Source organism: Erpetoichthys calabaricus, chromosome 6 (genome assembly GCF_900747795.2).
Source record: "Erpetoichthys calabaricus chromosome 6, fErpCal1.3, whole genome shotgun sequence".
In the NCBI taxonomy this organism is placed as follows: domain Eukaryota; kingdom Metazoa; phylum Chordata; class Cladistia; order Polypteriformes; family Polypteridae; genus Erpetoichthys; species Erpetoichthys calabaricus.
In genome coordinates this window covers 192,544,347-192,556,376 of record NC_041399.2, presented here as the reverse complement: position 1 = coordinate 192,556,376, position 12,030 = coordinate 192,544,347, and the positions used below count along the sequence as shown (strand labels likewise).

Here is a 12,030-nt window from a genome sequence, read left to right as displayed (position 1 = left end):
TGCACCCACACACCAAGCACACACTAGGGACAATTTAGAATTGCCAATGCACCTAACCTGCATGTCTTTGGACTGTGGGAGGAAACCGGAGCACCCAGAGGAAACCCATGCAGACACGGGGAGAACATGCAAACTCCACGCAGGGAGGACCCGGGAAGCGAACCCGGGTCTTCAAACTGTGAGGCAGCAGCGCTCAAGGAAAAACACAAAGCAGAAAATATGAATGCAAATTTCCAAAACAGAGAAGAAAGAAAGATTAAGAAAAACTTCAGAAATACTCAGTAACCGCCTCATGGCAGAGCTCCTGTCACTTCCAAGATCCTTAAAAATTCAAAGGAAATGAGCTCAAAATGAGCCTCATGTGACAGCTGTGTGAGTGATGTTGCCTAGCAACAGGAAGTATGCAGATGAGCAACTATCATGTGCGTTGGGTGTGACAAAGTGGAAATTGTAACAGTGTGTATACTAATGCTCAGCAGAGCTGGGAGGTAAAGATGTCTTATCTGTAGATGTGATTAGATAGATAGATAGATAGATAGATAGATAGATAGATAGATAGATAGATAGATAGATAGATAGATAGATAGATAGATAGATAGATAGATAGATAGATAGATAGATAGATAGATAGATAGATAGATAGATAGATAGATAGATAGATAGATAGATAGATAGATACTTTATTAATCCCAAGGGGAAATTCACATACTCCAGCAGCAGCATACTGATAAAAAAAAAATTACATTAAACAGTGATAACAATGCAGGTAAAACAGACAATAACTTTGTATAATTTTAACGTTTACCCCACACCCACCGGGTGGAATTAAAGAGTCGCATAGTGTGGGGGAGGAACGATCTCCTCAGTCTGTCAGTGGAGCAGGACAGTGACAGCAGTCTGTCGCTGAAGCTGCTCCTCTGTCTGGAGATGATACTGTTTAGTGGATGCAGTAGATTCTCCATGATTGACAGGAGCCTGCTAAGCGCCCATCGCTCTGCCACAGATGTCAAACTGTCCAGCTCCGTGCCTACAATAGAGCCTGCCTTCCTCACCAGTTTGTCCAGGCGTGAGGCGCCCCTATTCTTTATGCTGCCTCTCCAGCACACCACTGCGTAGAAGAGGGCGCTTGCCACAACCGTCTGATAGAACATCTGCAGCATCTTATTGCAGATGTTGAAGGACACCAGCCTTCTGAGGAAGTATAGTTGGCTCTGTCCTCTTTTGCACAGAGCATCAGTATTGGCAGTCCAGTCCAGTTTATCATCCAGCTGCACTCCCAGGTATTTATGGGTCTGCACCCTCTGCACACAGTCACATCAGTGAAATAGATAAAATAGATAAAAAGGTAGAAAGATCAAGTCGTACACGGAGCTGCTGGAAAGGCTGCCACTTGTGGCGGCGCCCGAGTTATTCAATACGGGCAAAAGATGCTGTAATTGAAGGAAAGGCATAGAGTGAATGCACAAACAAACCTAAGTGACCGATAAAAGATACTCTGCAGTTCATCTTGTATAATGAACCTTACAAGGAAGCATGTAGTATTTCACTTCAGGGTGTTACATTTCAGGTAACTCAGTAATAGACAGGAACACCTTCAAAAAAAGCATTCATTCATTTACTGAGCCCTGTTAATTCAGCTTAAGCGTTGTGGAGCAATGGGGGGGCTTTCCAAGGAGCATCAGGTTTAGAACCACCCTAGATGGGATGCCAGTCCATCCCAGGACAGCCCTGTGCACACTCATCTGTACCTGGACAGCTTAGCCTGACATGAATTTCTTTAGGATGCAGAAGAAAAAACAAACAAAGGAAGAATGTCCAGGCTCTACATATACAGACTGGGATTTGAACCCAGGGTCCTGGGGCTGAGAGAAAGAATTAATCAATGCGCATCCTTTGCTTATCTGCATATCCATATAGACGTTCTGTGACCTTGTGTTGCGGTGCCTTAGGTACCAGGCCACACTGCCTACTAATTACTTCTCACTGCTTATAGAGCGCATTAACGCAAAGACATACCTTTTTTTTCTTTGACTTTCACCCTTTTCTGTAGATTAATGCCCCTGGCCTTCCATTGCTCTCACCTAAGCTTTTCTTTGTCTTTATCCTATCTTTTTGTAAAGAACTGCTTTGCCTAAGATACCTCCATTCACGCCACATCCTGCTTTCTGGTGTTGACATTCACAGACCTTGTCCTGGAGTCTTTTGTCAGGGTGATATTTTTCTCAAGACTTTCCAATAGCATTTGACAAAGTGGCCGTAAATCTGATTTGTACTTTCAATTGTAATATGTGTTATGTTTACTGTCCCCGGATTAGGGACAGGATCCAGGTGATAATGAATGTCTTTGGACAATGCCTGCATATGACTTGTGAAACATGTGGGAAAACGTACTTGCCTGGCATTAACTACTTTCTCTGATTATTGAAATATTCTACCTGAATGTCTTTGCAAGATCCTTTTAAGGTTGTGCGTTGTGGGTTATGGAAACATTTGGCATAAGGAAGTAACCAACTCTGGATAGGACATCAGGGGCCTCATGTATAACGCCGTGCGTAGAACTCACACTATAACATGGCGTAAGCACAAAAGCGGGATTGTGCGTATGCACAGAAAAATCCAGATGCAGGAATCTGTGTGCACGCAAAATTTTACGTTCTTCCACTACATAAATCCCGATCAGCATGAAAAGTAATGCACGTGCACACGCCTTCTGTCCCGCCCCAACTCCTCCCAGAATTACGCCACTTTGAATATGCAAATCAATATAAATAGCCTTCTGTGAAAAGACAATGGGAAAAGCACAGGGGAAAATATAAGAATTTCAGTGAATACCAAGTGGAGGCAAAGGAAAAACGTACTATTTGTTGGTTTAAACAGTGGTATAATCAACAAAAGAAAGTTGATCGAGTGACAGAGTGTCGGAGAAACTCGAAAGATCAAGTTCACAAAGTCGCACAGTACCCGAAATAAAAAAGAAATCACATATCAAAGTCGCAGTTAAAAGGCGACTTGTAGCCCACCATCTGAATGTCATATGAAAGCTTATTAGGGTACAGACAAAAAAAAATTGGCACACAGTGGGAAAAAAGCACGAAATGTCAACTTTAATCTCAAAATTTCCACTTTAACCACGTAGTTTATTTTGCCATTAAAGTAGAACATCATAAACTTCATCTTAAAATCGTTTATTTTACTAGTTTCTCAAGTAGCACGTTAAATGCTTTGTTCTGTATTTGATCTTCTATGTGCTCTATGTGTGTAAATCACTACGTGCGTCCGTTCTTTCTCTTTCTCTGACAGGACACAGAATCCATTACATTCGAGATATTACAGCTCTCTGAATAATTAAAATACTGAGATGTATACGTGATATCATTTTCATGATGATAGCAATGAAAGCATGTTATTAAACATGGGAACACGGTGGCGCAGTGATTGTTCATATCTCACGCAAGAGGCTTGCTGCGCCATGTGCGACCTTCGATGAAATAATTTATTACAGAAGTACTGTCTCTTTCAAACGTACTTTTCTTTCTCCAAATGCCCAATCGCCATACAATCAGCTCTATAATAGACGTTAAGTCATCTGTAAGCTTAGAACGCCGATTCTTCAAAACTTTTATGGAACATTGAAATGTCTTCGTAGTACATGTTTAATTATTCTATCCATCTATCCTTCCAGTGTCGCGTCAGCACCAGCAATAATACAGCGCAAGGCAGGAGCTATCCGTGAACCAGCTATACGCTGTGGCGCCGTGTCCTCATATGTTTAATTATTAACAATGCAGATTATTTAAATGAAGTTAAAGTTTTATCTGTATACTATAAGCAACATGTTTTGCTGCATTTCATCTTAAAAATGATATTGTCATCATACGCGCTTTATAAAGTAGCGCAGGTTGTGCAATATTATAACTGTAGTGTAAGTTTACAGTGAGATGATTGTACTTATAAGTACAAACAGTTCTACAAGGAGCACTTGATGGACTGATTGAGTACGTTTATAGTTCTTGGGATGAAACTGTTTCTGAAACACGAGGTCCGTACAGGAAAGGCTTTGACGCTTTTTGCCGTGGTTGAGGTAGTGTGTACTTGAAACTGTATACCGATAATTCTCTTTCCGATCAGCTGCTGCTGTGATTCACACTCAGATACAGTGATATAAATACTCCGAGTGGTGCAGTGAGAGTAATATGGAAAAAGATGATCTGCAGTGGCAACCCTTAACAGGAGCAGCAAAAAGACGAACAAGATGCAATGAGCGTAACAACGCTAAAGCAGTTATGGTATTTGGAATACTATGGCTATTCCCTGGACCATTATATTGCTACTGGTTAATTACAATCAGATGCATTACACTAATAAACAATATGCAGTTAGTTTCAGTGTATTTATAAAGCCGCGTCAGGAATGTGGAGCTAAGAAAGAAAGGGTGATCACACAGGAACAGTAGCACTGCTTTGACGCTGGGTGCCGCCAGTCTGCAAAACCGAGCGGAGAAATTGCGTACGCCAAGGTATGAGTTACCGTGGAAATGTGCGTGGCTTTACGCCAAGTTTAGGTTTTATACATCGCGATTTGAGCGTGGAAACATTCGTAAGCAACATTTCTGTGCGTACGCACAGTTTATACATGAGGCCCCAGGTCACAACAAGCTATTACTCTGGGCTAATTCATTTAACATAATTAAGTCTTTAACCTCCCTATTGTTAGAGCCCAGCAATACTCAGGCTGTGAAAACAGTGCTAAAAGCTTTAGTCCCGATCACTACTCGGGCAACAGTGTTGATGAATCATCACCTAGCTTCGTAATGGTGTCTCGTAAGAAACGATTTTCAGCAGTCTAGGTGTTGCACGTTATTTATTGAATGTAATACAAGCAGTGATGGTGAGGGACCTTTCATCAGCAGCGACGACAAAGTGAATCTATCTTCAGGCAGTGAAATTGAAACGGACAGTGAAACCAAAAGTGATTCAGATGAATCCAAAAGTGAGGCTTGCGTTTGGGTTTCTGTTGACCCTGCTTCAAATAAACCAGCACTACCTCATTTTGATTTTATGGGACAGCCAGGAATAAAAGTGAACATTGACAGCCAAAATTCACTTACTTACCTGAAGTTATTTCTTGATGATGACGTGATCGAAAGAATTGTTGTTGAGACAAATTGTTATGCAGTGAAGGGTAAATGACCGTACACCTACGCAGTTTTCCTGTTCAAAGATATACCACACAAAAGACATATTTTGATAGTATATACGGTATTATTATTATTATTACCAGTTAACAGCGTACTGCGCTATAACGTGCAGTGAATACACTTGACTTGAGCATTCCTAGTTTTCATCCTCTTTCTCTGTACGTTTAGAATTCATTTGCTCAGAGGTTGATGCGCTTGCTGCTTCCTGAGCAGCTCTTCTTTTCTCCACCCTAGCGGGCTGCTTCTCCTCTTCTTTCATCGGCATCTTTCACGTTAAAACTGATTAAGTCAGTGTTTGTGTTGCAATTACTTAGTACGTTTTCCTTAATTTTTCACTTAAGCTGGCACTTAAGTCTTCAGTCTGCCTCAAGAATGATTTAAGATATGAAGAGGTAGGGGAAGTGACGGCGAAGGCGGTAAGGATGAGAATCGCGCCCATACGCATGCACCACACGGCCGTCCTACTGGCCGCTGCCGAGAATTGATTTTACAATAAAATAAAATAAAAATAAAAAGAGGAATAACCTTAGAGGTCAATCATCACTCTGAAAGTGGATAGTAGATGTCACGTAGTATATGTGTACCAAATTTCAGGTCAATAGGTCAAATGGTTTGTGAGCTACAAGTGACTTAAAATCCTGGATGGACAAACGAACAGCCATGTTAGCGTATTATATAGGAAGATTATTATTATTATTATTATACTTTTTATACTTCTGACATTTAGTGTTTTGCACATTTTACAGTAGATAGATGAAATTTAATAAAAATGTAATTTTTCAAGTCAAAAAATACAATGCATTTTATTATTAATTGAGAAAAAATGTAACATTAAGGAGGTTAAGATATAGAAGACAAATGGAGTAAATAACTAAGGAATAAAAGTGAAGTGAACAATGACAGCCAAGATCCACTTACTTGAAATTATTTCTTGATGACGCGATCGAAAGAATTGTTGTTGAGATGAATTGTTGTGCTGAACAGTGCATGGTAAATGACTATACACCTAAGAAGTTTTCCCATATACCACACAAACGACATGTTTTGATATACAGTATTACTATTATTATTATTATTATTATACTTTTTACACTTCTGACTTTGTACATTTAAAGTTTTGAACATTTTATAGTAGAAAGAGTATGCAAGAAGATTTTGCAGTGTCTATTCATGCTATGTCTTGATTCAAACACAGTCTCCTCAATTTGTGTGCTAGTAATACTAGAGTCACAAATGTGGAGACTAAAATGTTACTGCATAAAGCCACTGCAGACAACAAACTGCAGGGTCTGATGTTAGATAGTAGAACAGTGACCACTTGCCAACCAAATGTGAAATCCACGGCTGAATGGCAAACAGCTAAAGATGACAAGTGAAGAGTGGGGAGAGATTAGTGAAGAGCTCCAAATCCTAGATTGTGTACTCTTCATCATTCATTGCCAGTGTTTCACTTTTATTCTTGTTCAATAGATCTCAACTCATACTTTTCTGGCGGACCAACATGCCAGGGAACTTTTTAAAGGACAGTGACATGCCTTTATATCTGCAAGTGGGTTTCACCCGCCACCTCCCAATCCATTCTTCTGCCCTTCAAGGTGAGTGCTGACAGCATTTCATCCAAAAACCCCACATAGTGATACTGACAAAGAGACACTTACGTGGCGTTGTGTATGACAATTGTTTTTCTCGCAACGGAATGAGGATTAAGAGGCTCAAAGCGGACAAAGTGATTAGCAGACAGGTCAGTAATCTCCTCTGGGTAGGGGCTGTCCTCTCCTCCAGTGATAGAGGTCAACTGTAATGCAACTAGTTCTCCTGAACCTGGACGAAGTGGAGAAAAAGTGGTCAGATATTAAAAAATGAAATGGAAAGAGCAGTGATGAGAATATCATAACTAAAGCAATTGAGCAAGCATATGAGATGCAGAAGCTGTCCCAGAAGCTCTTATGCTAGAGGCATTTCAAGCTTAGTAAAATATATTTCTAAACAGACATTTTCTTGGCTTTTTTCTTGCTCCTCCAATCACAGGATTAATTAATGATGCACAGCTAGAGACCCTGATAACGGGGCGAAGTGTAAGTGACTGGGAAAACTAGGGGCTGAGTGTGAATCCCAAGTCCAATTCAGAGTGTTAGATTGACTTGTGACTGTAAATTGGTCCCAGTGTGCCCTGCAATAGACTGGCATTAAGGGATGCTTTCTGCCTCATTCCAGACACTGCTGGGATAGACTGTGGACCCCATGGTCCTTACGTAGGTGTGAGAATGGATGACATTATGTCAATGCAAACTAAGCATGTGCATCTCAGTGTGATGGTCCAGGTTTCACTTGTTTCACCCGGGAGCCTCTTGATCCCGGATTGTCGATAGTCATAACCGATATGAGCCGGGCAAATGAGGACACACACATACAGCAACGGGTAGTTACAAATAATGAACAGTGCTTTAATTAAAAATCTAATAAATCAAGTGCTCAAAAATGCACTTTAAAATCCTTATAAATAAATAAATAAATAACCCATTAAAATTAGAGCAAATCCAAGGAGGTTAAAATATCCACATATACGTCCAGATAAAATTAGGTTAAAAATCCACGGCAGGTAAAATCTTTAATAAATAAATGTACAGTCAAAGATGTGTAAGCCCTAGTGCATCTGACTAAGAACAGACATCTCCCCAGCTTACTCACTATGGATCCCTCAGCACGAGAAGACATCCCACCAACATGCACGGCCACCCCTCTAATACAGTCTCAGGTCCCTGCTGGTTACAGCAAGCAAATGAGGACACACACATGCAGCAAGGGGTAGGTGCCAGACTGTTTAAGAACCCATGGGACTCAAGCTGGAGAAGGACATTTTAGAATTTTGAGCTTTTTAATGGACTTTATTTATTGATTGATGGTTTAATGGTTTTTATACTTTTAATGTTCTGTTTTTACAAAGGGGGCTTGGTTTTGGTTTAAGAATGGGGTTTGGTTTTAGTGCAGTGTAAGGCTACGTCATAGACCTGGGCCACCAGTTGCAGTGGGGTGTAAGAAGGTTGGAGCCTTCCCATGCAACTGGGACCTTGTGGAGGGAAGTGTGTGATAAGCTGTCCGTGGCGTCGGGATAATTTTAAATAAATAATCATGCCCCGAATAGGGTACTTGGCTGATCCTGCCACATACACATGTGGAAGCGGATGGATCAGACAGGCAACTTAGTTATGCCTCGGAGCAAGGCGGTTTGTTGCACCTGCACCCAATTAGGTAGGAGAGATAAAAGGGACAAAGGGGGAAGTGGAAGAACGAGTGAGAGAAAGAAAGAATTGGGAGCAATAAGGGAAGACAGAGGTTGAAAGATGGGATGACGAAGGCGGCAGGCGTGTAAGCAGTGTGCAGGTGGATGAAGGCAGGCAGCTGGGTAGAAGCGCTCCAGGGGGAGTGTAGGACGGGTGCTCGAAGGGGGCTGAAGAGGGTCAACACGGCTGTATATTCATGGCAGCTGGAGTGACCCGATCCTATCAGCAGGCTCCCGCGTAAGTCCGGGGAGAGGCAGTGGAAGACAAATGGAGCAAGGCAAGGCTCAGATTGGGAGCCCTGCTGGGTGCCTGTAAACAGTAGGAACCCGAGCCTATATTAGAGGGGTGGCCATGCATGTTGGTGGGATGTCTTCTTATGCTGAGGGATCCATAGTGGGTAAGCTGGGGAGATGTCTGTTCTTAGTAGGATGCACTAGGGCTTACACATCTTTGACTGTGCATTTATTTATTAAAGATTTTACCTGCCATGGATTTTTAACCTCATTTTATCTGGACATATATGTAGACATTTTAACCTCCTTGGATTCGCTCTAATTTTAATGGATTATTTATTTATTTATGAGGATTTTAAAGTGCATTTTTGAGCACTTGATTTGTTGGATGTTAATAAAAGCACTGCTCACTATTTGTACGTACCCCTTGCTGTATGTGTGTGTCCTCGTTTGCCCGGCTCATCTCAGTTATGAATATCAATGATCTGGGATCAAGGGGCTCCTGGGTGAAACAAGTAGCATGGAGCTAACCCGTACCATCACACTCAGCGAATGTTCAATCATGCCAGATCAATACATATCACAAACAAAACTCCGATACCCACCTGTAACTGTGATCTCCTTTACTTGACAGTTGTCACACACAATGGTGAAGACTTCCGAGAAGGCTTCAGGAGATGGAGGGAGGAAGGCTACCTGGACCAGAAAGGAAAAGACTAAGTTAGCAGTGAGAAAATGAAGGAGCTGAAAAGAATGAAATTTGGAAAAATTAATACACAAGGAGCTGAAGGTAAAGATTGACATTTTGGTTCACTTTGTGGGTCATCTGTGAGGAAGTTTGAATGCAGTAGTGAAGATTAATAATAACATTCAGTGTGTCACTCTGGTCTGCTCACTTAAATAGCCTGCTTATGAAATATTATACTTTCATGTACAATATATTTTTCTTCTTATTTTACTACTATTATTAACACTGTGTTACAGTGCTCGCTTTTTTGCTTGCCATTGTTTTCATTCTTATTCTATATAAAATCCATTACAAAGCACTTTATGGGTTCTGCCAGGAAAAAGGCCAAGAGAGCTGTTTGTTTTTCAAGGCCTTTTATAAAAGGGGTGGGAAAATTCCTAGTTAGACACTGATTGGTTTATTGTACAACAACAATATTATACTAATGTTACAAAATGTGCTACCACACCCTGTCATTTTGACCCCCACAACTGCTGCTTGCCTGATATGACGGCATACTGCAGCTGCTAATCTGGTTATTCCTGGAATTTGGGAATTGCTTCTCTCTGAACCTTACACTTTGAACCTCTGCACACCCCTACAGTACTGGAGAAGACAACATCTGGAACACTGAGAACACCTCAGCTAACTGACGCATTCATCTCCGTTGACAATTCCCAGCATTGAACATGATATATTTGTGGAGCTAACACAATATGTTAGAGACCAGGGATAAGATCAAAATGCCCAAAATCCAATAAATATGATAGTGGCTGCCCTAACCCACAGAATGAATTATTGCCTGTATTTTGTGTCACTTGTTTGCCCAATTATTAAAACCCAAAAGCTGTTGCTTTTGTGTCCCCTTTCTTATATTCTTATGGTGATTGTGTGACTGGGCCCCTTATGTGCACCTTGGTAATTCCTTTAGGATCGCTTCAATACAAGACTCCCTAACCATCATCCTAGGATCACTCCTCTTCATGCAGGTTTACAATAGGACTGTCTCATCAGTCTTTTCAGACATATTCAAATTTCGGTAAACTTATAAAAGAATAGTGACTTAAGATAAGAGTCAAGCTAACAAACATTCACAAATAAAACTTGCATTGATAGCTCAGGACAAGTTAAGCAGAAGCAAAAGGTGACACTAACCTCTAGCAGGGTGGCCTCGCCTGGCAGTAACTCAAAGAAGAAAGGTCCCAATGCAAAGGGGGGCTTCTCCACAAAACCGGGTGTTGCCACTGACTGAAGAAGAGGAGAACAATTTAGGAATCAGGGGCAAAGGGAGAACAATAACATCATCTGATACATCCATTGACCTCAGAGGATATTTACGTCTGAAGGAAAGCTGGGTTTGCTTCCCTGGTCCTCCCTGCTTGGAGTTTGCATGTTCTCCCCGTGTCCACGTGGGTTTCCTCCGGGTGTTCCGGTTTCCTCCCATAGTCCAAAGACATGCAGGTTAGGTGCATTGGCGATCCTAAATTGTCACTAGTGTGTGCTTGGTGTGTGGGTATGTGTGCCCTGCAGTGGGCTGGCACCCTGCCCGGGGATTTGTTTCTGCCTTGCGCCCTGTGTTGGCTGGGATTGGCTCCAGCAGACCCCCGTGACCCAGTGTTAGGATATAACGGGTTGGAGAATGACTGATATTTATGTCTGGTCCATTCAATTCAAGATTTTACAACCTTCTGCCACCACTGGGCTCAGACAGATTGGTGCACTCATATTCAGGAGAGCCAGCATGTATCTACCACCACATGGTCCAGTGTAAAAAAAATTTTACAAAATTAGTTCAGTTCCTCCTTCCCCATTGCCGTCAATGCATTTCACGAGTTTGATGAAGATCTTGAACATTTGCCAAACTTACATCGAAGTGAACTCCTTGGGGTTCGTTCTTCACTATTTAGTATATGTGTCAGCATCCCATATAAAAAATGATTACAATACACATGGTAAAAGAAATAAAAATATGTATAGAGTACACTGGCCCAGGGATATGTTTTGAATTTTGCACAGTCGTCATACATTTGATGGCAGATGAAATGATTTCATGGCATACTGACAGCTCTGCCACTTTATCAGATACTTGGCACACTTTTGTGCACAGCATCATTTTTTACAAGCACTGGCAGACATAACTGTTGATGAAGCTACGAAAACATTAAGGACAACTGCCAAAAATGGTGCACCTGTGCAAAATGTAAAACTCCAACTAAAGATGAACAGACAAGTTAGCAGGAAACATATCCTTACCTCAAGAAAAATAGTCCCAACAATCTGTGATAAACATTTATAGCACTTTACTTGGCTGTTACAAGCATGCCTCAAAAATGCGGAAGGCACATTTTCTTAGATTGAAACTTTTCCAGCTTCAAAGTGTACGTTTATGGTATATTTTAAGACTTTTGTTTTCACATGTGAACCTGCCCCCATGTAGCTCCATTTTAAAACACAAGAACAGGCAAAAAAAAAAAAAATATATATATAAAATATATATATAAATTAGGGCAGCCCGGTGGCGCAGTGGGTAGTGCTGCTGCCTCGCAGTTGGGAGACCTGGGGATCTGGGTTCGCTTCCCGGGTCCTCCCTGC

The 12,030-nt window shown here is 41.4% G+C and overlaps 1 protein-coding gene across 1 annotated transcript in view; it reads right to left on the bottom strand.

Annotated features, from left to right (window-relative positions):
* Positions 1-12,030, bottom strand: part of dlec1 (DLEC1 cilia and flagella associated protein) — a 128,004-nt gene that overhangs the window by 71,177 nt on the left and 44,797 nt on the right. The window contains exons 13-15 of the mRNA XM_028804205.2: positions 10,594-10,686; positions 9,317-9,407; positions 6,856-7,018 (exon numbers count right to left, since the gene is read on the bottom strand). Coding sequence (XP_028660038.1) covers positions 6,856-7,018; positions 9,317-9,407; positions 10,594-10,686 — 347 coding nt within the window. The remainder of the gene's footprint in view (positions 1-6,855; positions 7,019-9,316; positions 9,408-10,593; positions 10,687-12,030) is intronic.